General features: G+C 43.2%; 1 protein-coding gene and 1 non-coding gene across 3 annotated transcripts; both read left to right on the plus strand.

Moving 5' to 3' along the window:
• Window positions 1-1,656: 1,656 nt before the first annotated feature.
• Window positions 1,657-11,527, plus strand: LOC100278673 (uncharacterized). 2 transcript variants are annotated; one of them, XM_008653052.4, is made up of 4 exons: window positions 1,657-1,832; window positions 1,951-2,330; window positions 3,080-3,758; window positions 11,147-11,527. In XM_008653052.4, exons 2-4 carry the CDS (start codon window positions 2,302-2,304, stop codon window positions 11,261-11,263), a joined length of 825 nt encoding a protein of 274 aa, XP_008651274.1. In that variant the 5' UTR covers window positions 1,657-1,832; window positions 1,951-2,301; the 3' UTR covers window positions 11,264-11,527. The 2 variants fall into 2 exon arrangements, with proteins under 2 accessions (XP_008651274.1, NP_001145344.1); NM_001151872.1 differs by lacking the exon at window positions 1,951-2,330 and having other exon boundaries at window positions 1,683-1,832; window positions 11,147-11,514.
• Window positions 11,528-13,155: 1,628 nt separating this feature from the next.
• On the plus strand, window positions 13,156-13,237 carry TRNAS-GCU (transfer RNA serine (anticodon GCU)). The gene has a single exon. It is a non-coding gene; the product is annotated as a tRNA-Ser (tRNA).
• Window positions 13,238-24,456: the final 11,219 nt, after the last annotated feature.

Genomic DNA, 24,456 nt, shown 5'->3' on the forward strand with positions numbered 1-24,456 from the left:
TATATTTTTTAAATACCAATTAGAAAAACTAAACATACACTAATTCTAAGCTAATAACAGCTAGTGATGGCTAATTAATGCATATTTTCTATGTGTGGAAGGGAAGACGAACTAGTACAAAGGGAAAATGTGTTCGGTCTTAAGTTGCTCATTAGATGGATGTTGTTTATCGTCTGAAAAGAAATTAATTTAGCAAATCTCAAATTAATGGTTAGAGTCGCTTTGTAATATATAGTCAATTGCTATTTGTAAAGATCTTTATATAGCCAATTTTTGATCTATTTATATAGTAGTTAGCGCTTCATTATTAACGTATGATTTACTTGTCTATCACATAAAGTTTTTGGATTCTTATGTCTAAGTTGACTATAAATTTAAAGCATATTTATCATTCCTCTCCTATTTTTACTCCTCTATCTCAGCATTCAATCTACTTATAGCCTGTTGCTCTAGTTACCCTATATTTTAGCCTACTGATGTAACACGAGTGAAGCACATGTGGGGCTGAATGAAATATTTATGGCTCGATAACTCGCTCGACTAGGATCGTTATTGGCTCGTTTCGACTCGGCCCGTCTTAATTTTGTAGTGAGCCGACAATATTCTAGCTTGGTTCTCTAATAAGCCATCTCAGGCTTGCTCGTGAGCTAGCTCATGAGTTAGGTGAACCAAGCCACAACACAAGTTTGTCTAATCGTCGGTGTGGCCTCGTCTCTCATAATCTTGCCCCTCTCGTAGTTATGATCTATAATATGAATATGTGTGGATGTGCCATGTAATTAAATTTTGCATTATTGCACTGTTGCATGGCTACATACTTGCATTGCATATTTAATATTTGATTATTGGTTGTGGTTTTGTGAACTTATAGTTGTTAACATCATACATCATTAGTGTTGTGCAATGAAATATTACATGTTTGTGCAATGGATGATGGATTGCACTATAATGATGCTTGTTGCTATTTTGTTATAATAAGGGTCTGTAAATCTATAACTCTAACGCACATTTGATTGTTTGATTTAATATTGAAAGTTATAACCTAGGATGATAAAATGACAATAATGTTACAATAGTTTTTAGATCCGGAGTGTTAAACACTTAAATTATGAACATGTTTTCTGTTGTATATATTTATGTATACGAATCTCCGTGTTGAGTTGGTGTAACTCGTAAGCCTATTAAACTGGCTCGAGCTATCTAACAAACTAAGACGATCCCACTATTTAATTTGTTAGTATAACGAGTCGAGCTAGTTCGGCTCAGCAATGAAACATAACAAGCTGAACTGTCTTGCTGCATATGGACCATCGTAGACAATATCGGTCGGTAAGTATCGATAACCGGTAAAATTTACCCGTACTCACCGAGAAACGAAAACTGGATCGGTTTCTACTGAATTTCGGTTTAGAATTTGAAAACATAAAAAAATCAAATTTTGGTGAATAAAACAGTTTTCGAAAATTGAAAAAGAAATTGTAATCCCTGATATGGACCCGTTGTCCGCGATGCCCCTTGTGCGTGGCACCATGTCCGAATCACGTCCCTATGCGTGGGGCCCAACGTGACACCCGAATCCCCGCTGCCATGTGCCATCCATCCATGTCCATCAATCATTTTATTCATGTTGTAGGTAAACGGTTGTCTCTCCAACGCCGCACCGAACAAATAAAAATATATAATTAATTTAGTGCACACGGAGTGGGGAAACGAAAAGGAAAGCTCTCTCATTGCCAAATTGCCCCCGACTCAAGCCCCCCGCGCCGCCGGCGTTGGTGGAATCGATCGACCCGGCCTCGCCGGACAATCCACCAGCGTTGGTTTCACCTCAGGTACCGACCTTGCTCTGACCCACGCCCATCTGGACCTTGTTCTCTCAATCATTGCGTGGTGCTCGCCGTGGCAGCGGCGCGCTTCCTGATCTGTTCTCGGGTTCCCCGCACGGCGCAGGTGGGAATCGTATCCCTGGACGACGAGGGGCTTGGGGCTAGCTACCACAACGTTCTGAGATGGTCTTGTCGTACACCAGCTGTTTGCTGAATTTTCTCTGGGCTCATGGTGTTCCCTTTTCTTTTGAGACGACTTTTGCCCCTTTGTCCCCAGCCATGAGAACATCGTCTGAAAAAACTCGGTTGAATGTGGGACTTCACTGTCCATGCTACCTCTGTGACGCCACTCAACTTCATTTGGATAGGTTTTGCAACCTAATTTGCTCAAGCAGGGCAGATAGCATGACTGGTATCGTAAGAGTCTTAGCAAGTGAAACTCAGGACAAGGATAAGCCCGTCGCAGGAGGATATCATGGCATGCCCATGTCTTCGAATGGTTAGGTAGGAGTGCTAGCACATCCTAGAGTCTTTTTTGTGCAAGAAATTCAGCTAGTTGCCTTGTCGGAGATGATATTCCTGATTTGTCCGGTGTTGTTGATTTAGTGTCACTTGCAACTTGGATCTTGAATTTTAAGCAACATCTTAGATTATCCTGTGATCTTTAAAGTTAATGCAGATGTCAGTGCTAGCTGTCAGAAGGCTTCACTTAAGACCCTTGCTTGCTGGTGTGATGTAGTCATTACATAGGCAGAAGAGGTATCATGTGTGATTGTGCTTAGGAATGTTACAAGGTCAGTTTGATGGACATGGCAGGTCTTGTTGCAACACTGTCAGGCACGATTATGGCGAGGTAAACTACTAGGATGTGAAAAGAAGTTGGAGAGCACTGCGAAGACATGGATCATAGTGAAAACACTAATTGTGTATAGTGGCATAATTGATTAAGTACATGATGGCTTTAAAGCCACAGACTAAAGGTGACGCAGTAAACATATGAACCATGATTTGGTGGTGATGATGGTTGGGGATGGGTCTTTGCTAATTAGCATATGTTTTTTTTCTCTCTTTCAGCCACTATCTTATAACTGGGAAACATCAGTTATTTTTTGTGACTTAAAGCATCCATATGAGTGAATTATCTTTGTGAATGAGCATGTATTATCAGATGCATTGATACAATATGATGATCTGCACTAGCATTCAACTTCTGAATTTTCACATCTAATATCGAGTTTTTGGTGTTTTGGTAGGTTTTTGTGCATGGAAGATGACAATGAGGTCACTGGAGAGTCACCTGTGGCTGATGAATGGGATATGTTGTCCCTGACTTCATCAATATATGCTAGCCCATTATTCCGAAGAGGATTTGATCCAATTAATTTGCCTGGATATGGGAATGTGATTAATATTCAGGAAGGCACACAAACTGGATTAGTCATGTCAGATGGCTTCGTGTTCCCTCCAAGTGAGCATGAAAATTTGCCAATAGAACCAGAGCATGAGGATTTGCCAATAGAACCAGGGCATGATGAATCAAATACAAACAGCGTTGAAAAGGAAAGTAGTTGTGCTGGAAATAACGATGATGACTGGTGTCATGTTTCACCTGAAGAAATCGATGACGTAAGTAATGAAAATCTAGCTGACAACAGTGACTTGCCTACTGCCAGTGAAGCTACGGTACCAGATTCCCAGCCTACAGAAATAAATGCTAAGCGAGAGAAAGATCATAGGACATGCAAGGCTGATCATACTTGTGAAAGATGGTGGAAAAAGAAAACCACGTATCTATTTCATCATATAAAAGGAGTGACTACACTCTGCTCAGTTGTGGCAGCTGGTGCTGTTGTTGGTTTTGTTGTAATGGGTCAGAGGTGGCAGCAGGACCATTGGCACCTTCATCAATTTAAGTTCAGTGTCAGCGGTGAGGTATGCCCATCTATCCTTTATCTGGAGAAGCTTCATTAGCAGTGTCATCTATATTTCCATTACATGTATTTTTTCTATGTTTGTAATATATTTGGTCATACTGATAGATAAAGCTGAAATTTATTAACTCTGGTATATTATGAAATACTGATGACAAATGACCACACAAAGTTCTTATGATGTGTTTAAATCTATCAGTAGTATTATGCAGCTCATCCGCGACGGTCATCCCCGGCGGATATGGGGCGGCGTTTCTCTCCATCTGTGCCTGTCTCTAGTGCTGCCCCTCCGCGACGGTCTTCTCCGGCGGATGTGGCTGGTAGTGCTGGTGCGGCGCAGGGCGATGCGGGGCTATCTGCCATGGATCGCGGCGGCATGGTGGGCAGGTCTCGTCGTCGCCGGCGTCCGCGGTATCGGCGGGGTCATGGTGCCCATCCGCGACGGTCATCCCCGGCGGATATGGGGCGGCGTTTCTCTCCATCTGTGCCTGTCTCTAGTGCTGCCCCTCCGCGACAGTCTTCTCCGGCGGATGTGGCTGGTAGTGCTGGTGCGGCGCAGGGCGATGCGGGGCTATCTGCCATGGATCGCGGCGGCATGGTGGGCAGGTCTCGTCGTCGCCGGCGTCCGCGGTATCGGCGGGGTCATGGTGATGGTCAGTCTGACCCTGCTATGGTGGTGGTTCAGCAACCAGGGCCTGCCCAGGTGCCTGTTCGTGGAGATGTGCCTCCTCCTTGTATCATCGAATGGAGCGATCAGGTGGCTAGTGGCGAGGAGGATCTCGCTAATGCGGTCATGGTTTCTGTTATCAGTGATGTGCCCCTGGTCTCTGCTGGCGAGGTGGCGGCGGTGCTTGCGGCCATGATCGATGTTGCCGCAAGCTCTCTGGTTCTCCGTCGGGCCTCTCCGTCGAGCTTCTTGTTGGTCCTTCCGGACCTGGTTCTGGTTGAGCGATTGATTGGCATTCAGCAACCGGTCCGTTCTTTGGGTGGCGGTCTCAGTCTTCTGTGCAAACGTTGGAATCGTTTGGCCGGTGCCCTTGGTCGTGTGCTGCCGTCCTTGATTGATGTGGAGCTTCGTGGCATCCCTGCCCATGTGTGGGAGACGTCTACTGCTGATCGTCTTTTGTGCCCTTATGCCTGGATACAGCAAGTGCATCCTGATACGCTGGGGCTGTTGGACCTGTCAAGTTTCAGATGTCTGGCTTGGTGTTCTGATCTGTCCAAGCTTCCTTCTTCCAGGGAACTCTGGGTAGTTGAACCGCCGTCGGGCATCGTTGAAGTCCCTCCTGTGAAACGGGTGTTATCCTATCCAGTTGAGTTTCGGTTCTCGGAGGTTCGCGCTCCTGCTGCGCCTAGTCCTCCCGCGTCTGATGGCAGAGATGAGGACGATGGTGGTGACTCCTCCAGGGGTCGTCGGCGTCGGCTCCGCTCTCCTTCGCGGCCGCGGCAGTCTGATCCATTGGCGGTTACGGCTTCTGGCGTGGGTGGATCGCTTCGGGAACTGGGTCCGTGCCGGGCCGGTTCCTCTTCCCTGCCGGCGTGCTCGGAGTTATTGTCTGATGGAGTCGAGGCGGATGTCGCGGGTTCCGAGGCGTCTCCCGTTCCTGTGATGGTTCAATGTGGTCCTGTTTTGGTTGACGCGCCCGCAGGCTCGTCCTTCCGGAGCGCGGGAGTTGAGGAGGGTGCTTTGGCCTGTTCCCTGGTTAGTAAGTTCTGCCCAGACGATTCGGCTTCTGATGAGATGGCGGCGACGGCTGCATGTGTTGCTCCTATTGCCTTGTTTGGAGGCGGCACGTCCGTTCCCATGCAGCACCCGGTTGGGCTGGACATGTTTTCGGGTATGGGCCAGGGTGAGGCTACGGATGGGTGTTCCCCCGGCCTGCTGACAGGACTGTGTCCTCCTGCCGGACTCCCTGTCGGCTTGGCAACGGATGAATCCCTTTTACCGGCCTCGCTGTGCTCTCCTCGTCCCGGCTCCGCGGTGTTGCCTTCCTCCTTGCCTCCTACCCCTGCGGCTGTTGGTGCATGTCCGCCTGGGATGGGGGAGCCTGCTCTCCCGGCCTCGGTATCGCCTTTGGCCTGGCTGGCTGGGGCTTCCTCTTCGCCGACGCTCGCGGTGGTGGAGGTGCCTGCTCTCATGGAGCCGGTCTCGCCGCATGCCCTGCCAGCTCGGTCTGATCTCCCAGAGCCAGTCTTGCTTCCTTCCTGGCCGGCTGTGGTTTCCACTACGCCGGCCCTGCGTGTCTACTCTCGGCGGAGGTGCCGTCCTGGGGCCCCGCCACCCCCTGCCCCTGACGGTGCTGGGGCTGTTCCAGGGGCGGATTCACCTCTGTTGGTATTGGACCGGGTCTGCAAGCCGGTGGACGCTCTCCTTCCTCAGCCCGTGATTCGAAGGAGTAGAAGGAAGGCTCCTCTGCCTCGCTCTCTACCTCGCCGCAGCCGACGTGTTGCTGGTGCTGCGCCTTGTTCTCTAGGGCCGGTGCTCTCTGCTGCTCAGAAAAGGGTGATGCGCCATCTTGGCTTTGAAGAGAAGGAGATTTTCTCTCCTAGTGCTCAAGATAAATTTTGTAAGCTGTTCAAGCCTTCGCCTTCTGGTTCTCATGTGTGTGCTATGGCTGCCATCTTTGGCTGAGAATTTGGAGATGGAGAGCAGGTGAGGTCTGCGGAGGTCCTTACAACTCTGTAAGATCTGTTTTTGTCGGATTGGTCGTTCTACTTCTTGTGTCCTCATGAATCCCTCGGCTATTCTTATTTGGAACGTGCGTGGCCTTAATAAGATTGATCGCCGTAATGTTGTCAGGGATGTCATCCTCTCCAGTAATGCTGATATTGTTTGTTTGCAAGAGACGAAGGTCGCTATTTTGACCCAGCAGGTGCTCCTTTCAGTTTTTGGGACTGTCTATGATAACTTCGTGGCTCTACCTGCTGTTGGCACTAGAGGTGGAGTTCTGGTTGCTTGGAAGGGGGGTTCTTGTCAGGCCGTCGCTTCAAGGGTTGATAATTTCTCAGTTTCTGTTCTTTTCGCTGAGCATGAAGGTCGTAATTGGTGGCTAACTGGAGTCTATGGTCCTCAAGGCGATGATGAAAAAGTGTTGTTCCTGCAGGAGCTTAGAAATATTAGGGCTCTTTGCAATGGGCCCTGGCTTGTGGCAGGTGATTTTAACTTAATTTACCAAGCCGCTGACAAGAATAATGCCAATCTGGATAGGGCTATGATGGGGAGATTCCGGCGCTTTTTGGATGATAATGATCTATTGGAACTTCCGTTGTTGGGTCGGAAATATACTTGGTCCAATGAAAGGCGATCTCCTACTCTAGTGAGGTTGGACCGTGCCTTTTGTTGTGATGGCTGGAATGACATTTTTCCTGATGCAGTCTTGCAAAGTTTGGCGGCTGGGGTCTCTGATCATTGTCCGCTCCTGCTTGGTTTGAATGTGGCCAACAAGGGTAAACGCAGATTCCATTTTGAGAGCTTCTGGTTGAAGGTTCCTGGTTTGTTTGATGCAGTTAAGCAAAGTTGGGAGGCTCCGGTGCAATCTAACTGTGCCGTTGAGCGTATGTTCATGAAGCTGCAGCGGCTCAGCAGGTGCCTGCAAAAGTGGGGCCAGAGGAAAGTTGGGAGCATCAAATCACAATTAGAAATTGCTAAAGAGCTTCTCCATCGCTGGGAAATTGAAAGAGATGAAAGGGCTCTTGCTGATGATGAGGAGTGGCTGAGACAGAAGTTGAAGCTTCATTGTCTTGGTTTGGCCTCGCTGGTGAGAACCATTGCCCGACTGCGTTCTCGGATTTTGTATATTCAGGAAGGTGATGCCAACACCTCCTTTTTTCATCAGCAGGCTAGATACAGAAAAAAGAAGAACTTCATTCCTAAGCTGCACGTTGGTGATCAGGTGGTCACCTCACAAGAAGATAAACAGAAGGCTGTTTCTGATTTCTATGAGAACATTTTGGGTAAGGCTGAGGAGAGGAGCTACACTCTTGACTTGGATGAGTTGGCCATCCACAATCATGATTTATCTGCTTTAGATGCTCCGTTTCTTGAGGAGGAGGTGTGGGCTGTGGTAAAAGATTTGCCTCCGGATAAGGCCCCGGGGCCGGATGGTTTCACAGGTCGATTTTATAAATCCTGTTGGAATATTATTAAAGGTGATGTGTTGAGGTCTTTGGATGTCATCCAGCGTGGCCATGTTTTCAAATTCCGCCTGCTTAACACGGCTTATATCTCCTTACTGCCTAAGAAGATGGATGCTGTTGAGGTTAAGGATTTCCGGCCTATAAGTTTGATTCATAGTTTTGCCAAATTGGTAGCTAAGCTCATGGCTACTCGGCTGGCCCCTTTGCTTCCCTCTCTGGTTTCTGTGAACCAGAGTGCCTTTGTGAGGGGGAGGAGGATTCATGATAACTTTATGCTTGTCCAACAAATTGTGAAGTTGCTGCATAAGAAGAAAGAACCACATATCCTTCTTAAGTTGGACATCTCCAAGGCTTTTGACTCTGTTTCTTGGTCGTTCCTTTTGGAGGTTTTAAGGAAAATGGGATTTGGTCAGCGTTGGCGGGATCTCCTTTGTTTATTACTGTCTACTTCTTCCACTCAGATTTTAGTCAATGGAGAGCCTGGGGACATCATTATTCATCGTCGCGGTCTCAGGCAGGGAGATCCTCTTTCTCCAATGCTCTTTATCCTAGTCATGGATACTCTGAATTCTTTAATCAACTATGCCACTTCGTTGGGTTTGCTTCAACCTATTGCTGTTCAGCAGGTCAGGCATCATGTTTCCTTCTATGCTGATGATGTTGTAGTTTTCTTGAGGCCTCACATTCTGGACCTGGTTTCGGTCAGACGCATTCTTGATTTATTTGGTCACGCCTCAGGCCTCCGGACCAACCTGGTTAAGAGCTCGGTCTCCCCTATTCATTGTTCCGATGATGAGCTGGCTCTTTCTGTGGAAACTCTCTCTTGTTCGGTTAAAGCTTTTCCTTGCACTTATTTGGGACTTCCTCTCACAACCTGTAAGCCTTCTAAAGAGGTGTTGCTGGCCTTTGTGGATAAGGTGGCAGATTACCTTCCTGGGTGGAAAGCTTCTTTGATGAATAGGGTTGGGCGTCTTGTGCTTGTGAAAGTGGTTCTCACTGCTGTTCCTATTTATTGGCTTATAGCTTTGGATCTCCCGAAATGGTTCATCAAGGCTGTTGATAAAAAGCGGCGGGGGTTCTTGTGGAAGGGACATCAACAAGCTAATGGAGGAAACTGCTTGGTAGCTTGGGAAAAGGTCCAGAGACCTCTTCAGTATGACGGCCTTGGAATCCATAATCTTGAGCTTCTAGGTTGGGCCTTGAGAATTAGATGGCTTTGGGCTCAGAAGACTGATGTGGAGAGGCCGTGGGCTGGACTCTCAATTTCTATTCCTTATAAAGCTCGGGCCCTCTTCGATATGGCTGTGAATGCCGTGGTTGGGAATGGTGAGAAAATTATTTTTTGGACTGACCGTTGGTTGGATGGGCTTACTATGGCTGAGATGGCACCCAATCTTTTCAGAACTGTCCCTATGCGAACTGCTAAGCGAAAGACTGTGGCTCAGGCTTTGTTTGGGCGGAGTTGGGTTCGTGATATCAAGGGTGCTCTTACTGTTCAGGTTTTAATTGAGTACCTCCAGGTCTGGGATTTTGTTGAGGAGGTCGTACTGCAAGCTGATGTTCCTGATCAGTTCAGATGGAAGTTGACACAAGATGGCTGTTATAGCAGCAAGTCTGCGTATGAGGCCTTCTTCGTGGGCTCTACCAAGTTTGGCCCTTGGAAGAGAATCTGGAAAACCTGGGCCCCGTCGCGTTGTAAGTTCTTCTTATGGTTGGTGCACCATAATCGGGTTTGGACCGCTGATCGTCTTGAGCGCAGAAATCTGCCCCATCCAGTGTCTTGTCCATTTTGTGACCAGATGACTGAGACGGTGCATCACTTGTTGGTTGGATGTGTGTTTGCTCGCCAAATTTGGGCCCTGATCCTTCAACAGTTGGGGCTGCTGCAGTTGGCTCCTCAGCCCTCAGTGTCTCGGTTCTCTGGTTGGTGGAAGAAAACGGTTGCTGCTGTTCCTAAGGGGCTTCGTGGAGGCCTCAATTCTCTAATTACGTTAGTGGCTTGGGAGATTTGGAAACACCGCAACAGGTGTGTCTTTGACAATTCAAGACCATGTGTTGTGGAAGTGATAAAAGCTGTTAATGTGGAGGGGGGGCTTTGGTGTTTGGCTGGAGCTTCCAAGCTCCAGGAACTTGTTTTTGGGTCGGTGCCTACTGGAGCTTAATTAGCTCTGTAGGTTGTGGTCGCCTTCTTCATTGATGTGGCGCGACGGTTGTATTTAAGGGGAGGCGTGTGTATGTTGGTGTTTGTGTTTCGGGTCACTCTTGACCTTTGTACCTCCTTTCTTCCTTAAATGAAATGACGCGCAGTTCTCCTGCGCTTTCTTCCTTAAATGAAATGACGCGCAGTTCTCCTGCGCTGTTCGAGAAAAAAAATTATGCAGCTCATCTCCTTGGAGTTCAATGAGTGGAGTGCTGCAGGAGCCAGAAGGCTCCATGGGTTGTCCTTAGGTGTTTAAAGGTTTAGTGGTCTAGTTCTTGCTGGGGGTGTGCTGGGGTTGCCCCCCAACCCCTGTTTTTTACTCTTTCCTTTTTCTTATTAATATAACACACAATCCTCTTGCGAGTTCAAGAAAAAAATATTTACTAAGAAAATGGATACCAAGTCCAAAGTTACATTGCCTATTTTGGATATTTGCATTTGCAATTTTTATGATTGCTCAACCTAGTTCATTTTGATGAATATGCTTGTCACCAAGTTGTTCTGTTCCGTAATTTTGCTTTTGTTTGTGGAACATACACTCTTTTTGACCTAATTGTCCTCTTGGACAAAATTCATGTACTCAAACTCGCTGAACGCCGGTTTTCCAGTCTGAACATTTTCACAGTTGCTCCCATTTCATTCAAGTCTGTTTCATTGACAATGTTGTGTCCTCTAGAACGTTTTGTTCAATACACATCCCCTCTTGACAGTACTAGGCTTGCTGACCAGATGTTGATTTATCTGTTCATTTAACTGATGAGATAGAATAAAATGTTGTTATTTTGACCTTGAGGACTGGTAACCTTTTCCTAGACCTCTGGTTTGAACCGAATGTATTGCTTCCTCAGTTCCTCTTGGACTAACTCATTTTTTTTACTTTTCTAGTTAAATCATAGTTCACATATAATTTTATTTTTATGCCAATTATCACATTTGTGTCTCTATATGTAATTTGGCTTTTTACTGCATAGGAGTTGCTGTAGCTTTTAATCGAATTAATTTTGTTATGGTATCAGACTAATCATATGGTTCACTGATGTTCACTCCGACAGAGCATGAATCGAGTCATTGGAGCATTCAGTCGTTTGAAGGATGGGCTTCCTGGGAGTGAGCAACTAAGATCTATGCTGCCGACTCGCGTACTCCCACAACAGCCGCTGAGCGCTTGAGTACATGCACCAAATTTTGGTGGGCTGCTTCTAGTGTCAATTTTTGTTGCTTATATGATCTTGAGAAAGTTCATTCTTTTTCTTGTGCTACTTGATTTTATGTTACTGTAAATTAGTGGTCGAGACTTCTCACGGTGCTGTTCTTTAAAACATAGCAACCGTGAAGGGACATGGTGGAAACACAGAGGGCACTATAACAATATGTATCCATATCACCTGTTTTACTTTCTATCTCAATGACATGTGCTTGTAGTTTGGCTTGTTCGTGCTCTTACGCTTGTGAAGCTGTGTCCAGTGGTGACGATTTTGAAATCAATAGTTCTAAATTTCAAGCCAAAGTTGTCTTTTTTATTTAATGCCCTGGAGGGTTGTACATCTTTTGTATTAGAGAGGAAAGGAGTGAAAGGGCCCCATAGGCACTTCAACGTGTGTCATCTATATTTTAGCAGTGTCCTTTATAGTCATTTGTAACAATATGTATCCATATCCGCAAGTTGATAATTTCGAGAACCGCCCTTTACCTCTATATTCTCGTCATATAACTCAATAACTTATCTACTATACCTTCGTGTGGTGTCTCCTCTTTCCACGTGCCCTCGAATTCCTTGTCTATCTTATCACATTTTATTTTTAGAATATCTTTCATTTTTCTTGCAGAGTTGTTGTGACTTGTGAGGTAAGCTGTGGAAGTCTAATGGATTGTAAATTGAACTTATTAAAAGATAAGTCTAGGATGTAAAATACTCCCTCTATCCCAGAAAGAATATATTTTTTAGCAAAGTATTATGTTTTAGTATCTTAAATTTGATTAAGTACAAATAAAAATAATAATATTTATGATATCAAATAAACATCATTAGAGTAATTATAAAATATATTTTTATAACAAATTAATTTAGAACCACACATATGAATATTATTTACTAGAAGCTTGTTCAAACGCGAACCATTTCAACTGGCACGTTGGAGGCAATATAAACTAAATTAATTTCATAACTTGATCTTCGGAAGTAAGACAGATTAAGTAAACCATATATAGGATCCATATGTCACCGGAGGAGAAATCTCTCCTATTCCTCCTCTATCTTATCTTGATCTTCTTTTGAAGGCATGTGGTGGTGCGGTGAGGGGCTCACTCTCGAGGCATAGCTATAGATGGCCAAATGGGCCGTGCCTAACGGGCCGGCCCGAAGCACGGCCCGTTTAATAGTGCCGGGCTAGGCCCGACACGAGAACCGTGCCGTGTTTGGGCCGCTGGCTCGGCCCGTAGTGCCAGCCCGGCCCGGCACGATTATATGTTTTTTATTTTATAAAACATAGTATATATATATTTACATTTTATATTCGATATTTACAACAAATACACTAGAGTTCTACTGGTTAGTCTGTTTTAGTTAGTGCTTTCAGCCTCTTGGAGGGAGGGCGCGCGTTCAAATCCTCGTCCATACACAATTTTTGCTATTTTTTCCCATTTAACAGGAGAGCGTGGCCGGTTAACGGCCCGGCCCGACACGACTACCAGGCCGGCGTGCCGTGCTTGGGCCGTGGCTGCGGCACGCGGGCCGGCCGGGCACGGCCCGATTATCCGTCGGGCCTAACGGGCCCGTGCCGGGCCGGGCCACCCGTTTGGGCATCTATAGGCATAGCGAAGTGCGCCTTGCGAGGCGCACGACCGCACGAGCATGACACCTATGTCACTGGCTCATTGTGTAGAGCTCTGTTTCTTGCACCACAATCTCTTTTATGGAATCGTATGGGGCAAGAGAATATCCTTCTGTAATCTGTTCAATTACTATTATAATCCGTTTATAAGGTTGACTAGACTAAGTGGGGAACAATACTGGTTTGTGTATATGTACATATACAACATGTTGTGAAAGATGCCATCCAACGACGCTTTGGCCGAGTGGTTAAGGCGTGTGCCTGCTAAGTACATGGGGTTTCCCCGCGAGAGTTCGAATCTCTCAGGCGTCGTAATTTTTTCCTTTTTGTTTATTTCGATCGTTCCTCACTTCTTTTTTCCTTTTTTTTTATTTACTCCTTGCTTCTTCGTTTTTTAACGAGACTTCCGATCGTTTCTCACTTTTCCCTTTTTATTGTAATTCCTACACTTTTTTCTTTTTAAAATGATTCCTAGCCCGCTAGATGTCTATATATTGATCCATGCAGTGCAGTCGCCGGACGAATCCCTCGTCATTTATTTTCCCTGTTTATTTTGATGGTTCGTCCTCTTCATCATCCTCTTCACTAGACGCATATGCTTATCCACAGAGTATGTCTATATTTTGAACGGGGCCGAGCCCAGCGTTTGTTTTTCTTTTTTGTTTATTTTGATCGTTCCGCCTTTTTGTCTTCTTTTTTAAATGACCATTAGGCCACTAAGCGCCTATGATGTACTCGTGCAGTGTGGACGCTAGACAGATCACACAGGACTAGTTTGGGAGCCACAAAACTGGAGGGGATTAGAGGGGCTAAATTTTACTTCTTATTCAAAATTGAATAAGAAAGAAAATTTAGTTTCTCCAATCCCTTCCGGTTTTATGACTTTCAAACTAACCTTTAGTGTTGTCACTTTCGAGTTCCAAAGCACAACCATAAGTGGTAGCTGAAGGAGCCTATCCTCAAAGCTGATTAGTGTCTTCATATGTTTGATATTGTTGGCTCTATTGAGACAGGCACAACACGAACTTGTTTCGTTGTATAGGGTCACTTTGAAAGAGCTCCAGGAGCTTCAGATCTACAAAAACAAAGTTCTTGATGTATTTTTAAGCTAAATATTTATGGATCTACGTAGGGCCACTGTACAACAACCTTCCATGGATCTAGTCCCATATCTATGAATTTCATGTTGCGCAAGATTGATGGAACTGAGAAAAATTACCTATCACTACTACTTGTATAAATGTAATGCTTTGTTTCTTTTTGCTCTCTTTCATCTTCCCTGTCGCAACCGAGACCGATGCTCCCACTCACAACCGATGCTCCCACCCTGGCTCGTCGGCCCGCCCACCGCCAACTGCTCCTTTCCCAAGCTCGTCGGCTAGCCTCACGCCCTCACCACCCTACTCGCTGGCCCGGCTAGCCACACGCTGGCCAACTTCCTCATCAACCTACTCACTTGCCCGACTAGTCGTTCCACTACCCTAGCACCATTGACGTGAGCTCAACCACTACTGTTGCAAGCTCGATCCCCCATAGCATGGAACGGTAGCCACACAACCAAAATTTCAAGCTTGACCCCCCACAATGAGGAACAACGCTGTTAAAAGTTCCATGTGTGGTTTTCATAATTAAGACCACTAGTAAACTAATCTTTACTCTAGTGTTGTGAATGAATTACCTTAAGTCCACATCCAAGGTTGAGCAATAATAACACCCATGAACATGATGGTGGTGACCATAAATGATAATCAAGTGCTCAACATGGAAATAAGGAAGATTTAATTCAATTTAATGCACAAGAAGCATAAAGCTCTTGAGTAATCCCTTGAGGATACCTTAGCCACTCATGAAAGGTCATTTACGCTCATGATATGCTCAAGGAAGCTCATTCTTCTCTTCTTGCCCAAGATAAGAAGAAACCTATTGAAGTACCTAACATAGGTGTTACATGTGATATTCTCAATGATTCTATATATGCACCTACTGTTACTGCTCCCACTAACCCCTCCTCTAGCACTACAACATGATTAACTATGAATCATAGTATTACTTATTCTCATGTTTTAGTTTTCATTTTGTCTCTTGTCTTTCTAATGATTTGTGTGTACTCATTAAGCAAGGCATCTAATTCGTCATATGTTGGAGCGGTAAAATTTTCATCTCTATAACTATTACTACTTTCATCATCATTTTGGACTTTCGATTACCTTTGGTCATAAGGCATAGGTCTATATAGGATGATGGCGATAATGGTGGTAGAGAAGAAAACCTAATAGCAAGGGTGCCCACCTTTTCTTCTTCATCATCACTACCGCATGAAGATGATCTGCTTGTAAAGTCAATGTCGGTGAGCCAATCACCAACAATATAGGTGTTGCCACCCTTCTTCTTATGAAATTGCCTTTTCTTGCTATCTCTTCTCTTGAAGTTTTTGTTGTTTTTATTCTCGTCATCATTTGTGAAAGTCGCCTAGAGTGGGTAAATATGCAAAAAAAATTCAACTTATACCAACAAAACTTGATCTGAGATATTTAATTCTAAGTGTTAGAAGAAGAGGTGTTACTCTAGGATGAGTTTAAGCACAATGCTTGCAATATGTTGCTAATAAATGTAAGTGCAGAATTGAACATAGCAATAATATAAAATATAACTTAAGTGTAAAGCAAGTATGAACTTAGGGAGGAAAGGCATAAAACAAATCAAAAAGGAAGAACACAAATACATGACAATTTGTTTGTTGGAATTTGGTTTCCAATCTCTCCTTTTTTGGCGATTGATGCCAACTCCCACCAAAGAAAATGAAAACTTAAAATTTTGTAAATGTTTGCTAATTATGTATGCACATAAATAGGATTTAGAATATACCAATTGAAAGTTCTACACATATTACTTTTAAACATTTTGGGCTATATTGTAACCACTTTGTATTTGCCTTTGTTTTGCAAAGAAAATTTTCTCCCCTTTGAAAAACTTTTCTCAAAACTGTTTTTTGTCATTTTGAAAGAAAATTTCTCCACCTTTGTGAAAATAGTTTTTTTGTTTTTGGCCTATAAACTCAAAAAGGATATTTCTACCCCATTGTAAAAGAAACGTCATTTGAAGAAGTTTTCTCAAAAACTGTATTTAGGCCAACTTTTCTTTCTTGAAATAAATTTGCTAAAAAAAACTCCCCTTACTCTTGAACAGGGTTTTCGAAAAAATTAAAACTTAGTGGTTTTGCGGTCCTTTTGTTTTGGCCGGATTATTCCTCCCTTTGGATCAAACACCAAAAAGGGAAAACGATATGTGGCCCTTTTAAAACAATGTGTATCAGAGAATAGATTTTGTTACCAATCATTGTAGTGTTAGCACTTATCTTTCTCAGAGGATTCCATTTTCCTTCAATTTGACACTACACACATGATAAACTTGAAAATAGGGTTAGTATCAAAATTTCAAATTGCAGAGTATCCTCCCCGTAAACGTGTGCATACAAGTTGTGAATACTTGTGAATATATGCCCTTAGTTTTAAGGTCTAGGGATTCAATATCTACAATTTTAAACTTGGCAAAAGTATAATATAGCAACTGCAATTTGTACCAATTGAAATTCATAATCTTGATCAAATGCATATAAATAGACATGATATGCAACATTTCAATCCATGTTATGAGAATCAATAATATTTAGCTCATTTCAAAGCTCACAAAACGTTCTCTCATCTAGTGGCTTGGTGAAGATATCAAGTAATTGTTTGTTTGATCTCTCATGATCTCTTACGATATCTCCCTTTTGTGAATGATCTCTCAAAAAATGATACTAGATGTCTATATGCTTCGTGCGACCATGATCGACAGGGTTATCAGACATTCTAATTATGCTCTCATTATCATATAGGAGAGGAGCTTTGCTTATATTATAGCCAAAGTCCTTTAAGGTTTGTCTCATCCAAAGTAATTGAGCATAATAATATCCTGCAGCAATATATTTAGCCTAAGCGGTGAATAGATAAACACTTAGGCTTGTGATTTAACCAATTTAGTGACCACAATATCTCCTTATGGATTTTCATGAAATAGCTCAATCAAGAGATTGCATTAGTAACACAAACACTAGTTTCTTATTTAGCAACCTCTAGTATATAAATGACAAGAAGGTTACTAAAATGAGAAAACCTCATGATATGAGTTAAATTACCCTTACAAGAATCATGCATAATACCAATTGAAACAAGATGAAGATAGCATGATTATTTAATTAAGTTTAAAGGGCAAGTTTAATTCATAACATGATGAGTGATTAATGTAGAAGAACCAAATCCAAATTAAACAAGAAGTAATATATCACACAATATTGGATTGATCTTCTTTGATGTTGAATTACCCACTCCATTTGAGAAACACATTCTCATGTTGTGAAACTACATAAATCACTTAGATAAAAACATTAGTCTCACAACTCTAGTCATATAGAGAATTTCCCTTTTTATAAGTGTTATAAGAATTTGAATTTCTTACTTAGCATGCTATTCATTTAAGAACTTGGGATAATCCTCTTTATGTCTAGATCATGGCAGTAATAAGATAAATAATTTGAAATATGCCACAAGATACTTACAAACCAATTTAAAACATGTAGATTTCCATGTATAAGAATGATGAATATATAATCTACCATATGATTGTATCTTTTCAAAGGAGAGGTAAGTCCTCTTAAGATCTTTCTTAAGTGCCTTCTTTTTCCTATGTGACCACACAAGACACAAAAGGAATATAGCAATTGAGAGCAACATACACTTAAGAGTTAAATGCTACTGTCCTTTGAACTTCACCAAGTTGTAGGTCTTTTTCTTAATTTCCACAAAGGTAAATCCTTTTATCCCCTACAACACAAGATCTTGCTTGAGATGAATACGAAGTTAGTGATATAACAACTCAATTCATCTTTGGGTCAATCTTAAAAGAATAGCCAGTGTAAGGTTGATAGCTTGAGATAAGAATCGAATTAACCCGCTCAAGCACGCCCAAAGCTTCATATCATCTCCAAGTACCTGCAAAGCTTATCAAGTACATTTTGGTACCCATCTCTTGATGGATCCTTCAAGGTTAGCCAATAAGGACTTAGGCACTCAAATAGCCTTTGTTCTAGAATGTGGTGAACTCATCACCTTTCTAGCACAAGAGTCAAATTTTGGTCTCCTAAGCATATTCGAATGAATCGACAAGTTAGGCTTAGGAGTTTTACCCTTTGAACAAACCTTGACTAGATGACCTTTTTCACGACAATTGTAGCACATGTGGTGCTTGTCCTTGCAATGCATTTGTCTTTTGCTTTCATCTTTCCTAATGGTCATCTTTCTTGATGATGCAAAGTCCATTATCTTCATGTGAGGGCATGATCCAATCTCGTGACCCTTATCTTTGCATCCATAACACCTTCTATCACTTCCCTTTGATCTTTCATTGTTGAAGCACATAGGAACATTGTTAGAGCATTTAACATGAGCTTTAATTTCCTTACCTTGAGTCTTGCTCATGTCCTTCTTAGAAAGCTTGGTACTCTTTTGAAGGAGTTTTGTGGATGCTATGGTTGTCCCCTTCTCACGGTTATCTGAAGCTTTGTCTCCTTCTCAAGCTTCATCTTTTGAAGGAGTCTTGCACATGACACTTTCCTTCAATGAGTTAAGATCCTCCTTAGCCTTCCAACTTCTTTCTTGAGCTCTTTATTTTCTTGTGTGATAGAAATATCACTAATTACTAAAATTTCTAGCTCAATGGAGAATTGGCTTGCTTGAGAGCAACAATGGTTAGCACATGGTAATATAGTTTCAATTTCAACACATGTGCACGTGTGAGGTTGGTATGATTTCAAATTAGTTAACACAACCTCATGAGCCATTTTTAACATGATATGTGAATCCATAAATTTATTATGAGAGCACACAAGCATATCATGCCTTTCATGCAAAGCTAGATTTTCAAGATTTAGCTTTTCTATTGTGTCCTTAAGCATGGTGTTTTATTTTTCTAATTGAACAACACATGATAAAGCATTTGTATAACCAGTTTGCTCAATTGAATATTTTCATACCTTTAGACCAAATCATCATGGGAGCACTTTAGCTTCTCATGCTCTTTGGTCAACTTCTCCAAGTCTGATTTTTCTGCTGAGGATATCTTCTTGCTTATGAAGCATTTCTTTTTGTTCTTCCTCTCTTTTCATAAGTTTGAGCAAGTTCATCTAGTTCTTCTTGCTTAGTTCAACAAAGAATTGTTGAAGATCATCCTCATCTTCACTATCGCTTTCATTTCCTCCTCATCCTCACTTTTGCTTTCACTATCACTCCCATTAGCGACAAAGCACATATGAGAAGTGGATTTGAAAGATGAACCTTGTGAAGAGGTAGATTTGTTGTTTGGTATCCATTGATCATTTTCTTCATCTTCTTCAAACTCGTCCTTCACCTCATATTCCTTCATTTTGAGGAACATCCCCTCGTTAATTCTCATGGCAAGGTCTATTGCCCTAGGATCAACATCTGCACCAAAGGATGAAGTTGAGGCAACCTCAACTTCTTTAAGCATGGAGACACCTTCGTTTCTTGGTTCCCCCGACATGATCGATTCCTCATGCGGTTAAGCGCTAATTTCGAGGATTAAGCTCGGATACCAATTGAAAGTGGCCTACAGGGGGGGCGGATAGCCCACACCTATAATTCTCAATACAAACTTTGAACTTTTGTGAGAAACGACAGTTCAATAGGGGAGGCTGGTTCAACCGGTCTTGAGGCCGGTTCAACCACAATTCACCTGTTCAACTACAAACTTAAACAAAACTACTCAGATCTACCAACAATAAACGTAGCAGAAGAGTTGAATTAAAACCAACTAGAGAGATCAAAGATCTGAGATGATGAGAGACAAAACCACACCCACAAAAGCACACAAGACACACGATTTTTACTGAGGTTCGGTCACACCACCAAGGTGCCCTTCTTCCTCGTTGAGGCTAAAAGTCGCCTCAACGAATGAACCAAGAAATTTACAACTTAAAACACAAACTATAAGCCAGGGTTAGCGTTAGAACTCAAATCGGGTTCAGGACAGAGGAGGAAAACAAATCAACCAAGAAATAAAGCGAATGAACACGGTGATTTGTTTTACCGAGGTTCGATTATAAAGAACCTAGTCCCCGTTGAGGTGGTCACAAAGACCGGGTATCTTTCAACCCTTTCCCTCTCTCAAACGGTCACTTAGACCGAGTGAGCCTTCTTCCTTAATCTCATGGGTCACTTAGACCCCGCAAGGACCACCACAACAATTGGTGTCCCTTGCCTTGCTTACAAAGCACTTGAGAGTAAGAATTGAAAAGAAAAAGAAGGCCAAGCCAAGCAAACAAGAGCAACAAAGAAACACAAGAGATCCTCTCACAAGTCCTAATGCACTAGAGTTGATTTGGGGACTTTGAGTGGATCGATCGCTTTGATTGTGTCTTGGAGTGAAGTCTACTGTCCTTGTATTGAATGCAATATTCAGAATGCTTGGATGCTTGGAGTTGTGGTGGTTGGGGGGTATTTATAGCCCTCAACAACCAACAAGTCGTTGGAGAAGGCTGCTGTCGATGGGCGCACCGGACAGTCCGGTGCGTCGCCACGTCACCCAACCATTAGGGTATTGGAGCAATTGACCGTTGGAGGCTTTGTCCTCATGCGGCACCGAACAGTCCGGTGCACCGCCGAACATGTCTTGTTCACTGTCCGGTGCGCCTCTGACACTGCGGCCCTGACTCTGCGCGCACTGTTCTTCACTGTTCACGCGTCAGGGTGTCGTTGCAGTCGACCGTTGCGCTGGATAGCCGTTACTCCGCTGGTGCACCGGTCAGTCCGGTGGCACACCAGACAGTCCGGTGAATTATAGCAGAGGGCGCCTGGAAAAACCCGAGAGTGGCTGGTTTGAGCTGTACGGTCCTGGCACACCGGACACTGTCCGGTGGCACACTGGACAGTTCGGTGCGCCGTTTCTCAGCACACTCAAGTTTCTTTGCTCCTTTGAATTTGATCCCTAACTTGAATATATTTTGGTTTGTGTTGAACCTTTTTGCACCTGTAGAACATGTATTCTAGAGCAAACTAGTTAGTACATTTATTTGTGTTGGGCATTCAACCACCATAATTAATTGTGGGAAAAGGTTAACCCTATTTCCTTTTCAATCTCCCCCTTTTTGGTGATTGATGCCAACACAAACCAAAGCAAACATATGAAGTGCAGAAATGAACTAGTTTGCATAAGGTAAGTGCATAGGTTACTTAGAGTTAAACCAATTTATAATTTTACTAGATGTGAGTGGATTTCTTTCTTTTATTTAACATTTTGGACCACGTTTACACCACTTGTTTTGTTTTTGCAAATTCTTTTGGAAAATCTTTTCAAAATCTTTTGCAAATAGTCAAAGGTATATGAGTAAGATTTGCAAGAAGCATTTTCAAGATTTGAAATTTCTCCCCCTGTTTCAAATGCTTTTCCTTTGACTAAACAAAACTCTCCTTGAATGAAATTCTCCTCTTAGTTTTCAAGAGGGTTTTAATGGATATCACTTTTGAAAATCTATCTTTAAATATACCAATTGAAAATAAACATCCCAATCAAATAGATTGTCATAACAAGATACCAATTTGAAATGTACCAAAAAATTTTGAAACACAATTTTAAAATTAGGTGGTGGTGCGGTCCTTTTGCTTTGGGCTTAATACTTTCTCCCCCTTTGGCATTAATTGCCAAAAACAGAGACTTTGAGAGCCCTTTCACTTTCTCCCCATTGGTACAAGTAGATAAGAGTGAAGATTATACCAATTGAGAGTGATGTGGAGTGACGGCGAAGGGTAAGTAAATGATACCGTTAGAGTGGAGTGGAAGCCTTGTCTTCGCCGAAGACTCCATGTCCCTTTCAATCTACAACTTAGTATAAAAGTATACTTGAAAACACATTAGTCATAGCCTTGGTACATAAATAATAAGAAATATGCATTTGTACCAAAATGAAAGAGACATACTCAAAGGTATATAAATGAGCTATGTGTGCAATGTTTCAATCAAAATTCCGAGAATCAAGAATATTTAGCTCATTCCTAAGTTTGCTAAAGGTTTTCTCATCTAATGGCTTGGTAAAGATATCGGCTAATTGTACTTTGGTGCTAACATAAGCTATTTCGATATCCCCCCCATTGTTGGTGATCTCTCAAAAAGTGATACTGAATGTCTATGTGCTTAGTGCGGCTGTGTTCAACGGGATTACCCGCCATGCGGATTGCACTCTCATTATCACATAGGAGAGGGACTTTGCCCAATTTGTAGCCATAGTCCCTGAGGGTTTGCCTCATCCAAAGTAATTGCGCACAACAATGACCTGCGACAATATACTCAGCTTCGGCGGTGGAAAGAGCTACTGAGTTTTTTTCTTTGAAGCCCAAGACATCAGGGATCTCCCCAGAAACTGACAAGTCCCTGATGTGCTCTTCCTATCAATTTTACACCCTGCCCAATTGGCATTGGAATATCCTATTAAATCAAAGGTGGATCCCTTGGGGTACCAAAGTCCAAACTTAGGAGTATAAACTAAATACTTCATGATTCTCTTCACGTCCCTAAGGTGAACTTCCTTAGGATCGGCTTGGAACCTTGCACACATGCATACGGAAAGCATAATATCCGGTCGAGATGTATATAAATAGAGTAAAGATCCTATCATCGACCGATATACCTTTTGATCTACGGATTTACCTCATGTGTCGAGGTCGAGATGCCCATTGGTTCCCATGGGTGTCTTGATGGGCTTGGCATCCTTCATTCCAAACTTGTTAAGTATGTCTTGAATGTACTTTTTTGGCTGATGAAGGTGCCGTCTTGGAGTTGTTTGACTTGAAATCCTAGGAAATACTTCAACTCCCCCATCATAGACATCTCAAATTTTTGTATCATGATCCTACTAAACTCTTCACAAGTAGATTTGTTAGTAGACCCAAATATGATATCATCAACATAAATTTGGCATACAAACAAATCTTTTGCAATAGTTTTAGTAAAGAGTGTAGGATCAGCTTTTCCGACTTTGAAGCTATTAGTGATAAGGAAATCTCGCAGGCATTCATACCATGTTCTTGGGGCTTGCTTGAGCCCATAAAGCGCCTTTGAGAGTTTGTAAACATGGTTAAGCTACTCACTATCTTCAAAGCCGGGAGGTTGCTCAACATAGACCTATTCCTTGATTGGTCCATTGAGGAAGGCACTTTTCATGTCCATTTGATAAAGCTTAAAGCCATGGTAATTAGCATAGGCAAGTAATATACGAATTGACTCAAGCCTAGCTACGGGTGCATAATTTCATCAAAATCCAAACCTTCGACTTGTGAATAACCTTTGGCCACAAGTTGGGCTTTGTTCCTTGTCACCACATCATGCTCATCTTGCTTGTTGCAGAATACCCATTTGGTACCTACAACATTTTGGTTAGGATTAGGGGGTAACACGCGTAATACATCGGCTATAGGTTGTCACGACCAGTCACAACCCCTTTATGGGATGTCGATGGACACATACCCTGAACAACCGCAAATCGGCAGTAAATCAGCCGATCTGCACATGTTCGGACCGTCTGCTCATGAGCGCGGACCGTCCGGGCTAGCCACAGCCGGGCCCATTTTTAATGAGTTACCCAGACATGCACCCGAGCCACCACATATGGCACAGAATCTAAATTACCCAGTCGGACCGTCCGCATACAACGACAGACGGTCCGCATATAATCACAGACAGTCCGGGTACATGTCCGAACAGTCCGCGCATGAGTCTTTTGAGGAGGATTGTTACCTGAATCCTCACCCATCCCGGCAACACTTCCCATCATATTATGCAATGCATCAGCCCATTAATACAAAATCTAGAGCCCAAGAAAGCTTTCCGGTCCCACCTAGAAGCCCGAAAAGGAACGATCAATCCTATGAGCCATATAGGGCAAATGGCAATGCACCACATAGCTCAAACCAGTGGGGGGAAGGCAAAACGCTAATGTCCAGCCAACCCTACCTATGTTTGACCAGAGAGCCGGTGGTCTCGCACCGGCTACCATCGATATAGTGAGGGAGGAAATAGCCGGGGCGTTCCGAGATAAGCTCGGAGTAAGCATGGTCCCCGGAGGGCAATCATATCGAAAACCTTATGACAGCCGATTTGACCATCACCCATACCCACAGGGAACCAGGATACCCGAATTTGCAAAATTTTCGGGTGATCAAGGGAAAAGCACGCACGAACACATTGGCCAGTTTCTAGCACAATTAGGAGAATTGACCGACACGGAAGCATTCCACGTGCGTCTATTTTCGTTATCCTTGATAGGAACAGCATTCGCATGGTACTCCACATTGCCTCCTAATTCCATTTCATCATGGGGGGATTTAGAACAAAAATTTCATGACCACTTTTTCTTCGGTGACTATGAGTTAGATTTGGTAGACCTAGTAGCCTTGCGACAGGGGAAAGACGAATCGGTTAATGAC

The sequence above is a fragment of the Zea mays genome, chromosome 7 (assembly GCF_902167145.1).
Source record: "Zea mays cultivar B73 chromosome 7, Zm-B73-REFERENCE-NAM-5.0, whole genome shotgun sequence".
Taxonomy (NCBI): Eukaryota; Viridiplantae; Streptophyta; class Magnoliopsida; order Poales; family Poaceae; genus Zea; species Zea mays.

Bases quoted from the DNA above. Each gene is read 5' to 3' on its own strand.
- LOC100278673 (XM_008653052.4), top strand. From the start codon at position 2,302: ATGGCATGCCCATGTCTTCGAATGGTTAG. The intron at 2,331-3,079 runs GTAGGAGTGCTA...GTGTTTTGGTAG, and splicing joins CCATGTCTTCGAATGGTTAG to GTTTTTGTGCATGGAAGATG. The intron at 3,759-11,146 runs GTATGCCCATCT...TCACTCCGACAG, and splicing joins AGTTCAGTGTCAGCGGTGAG to AGCATGAATCGAGTCATTGG.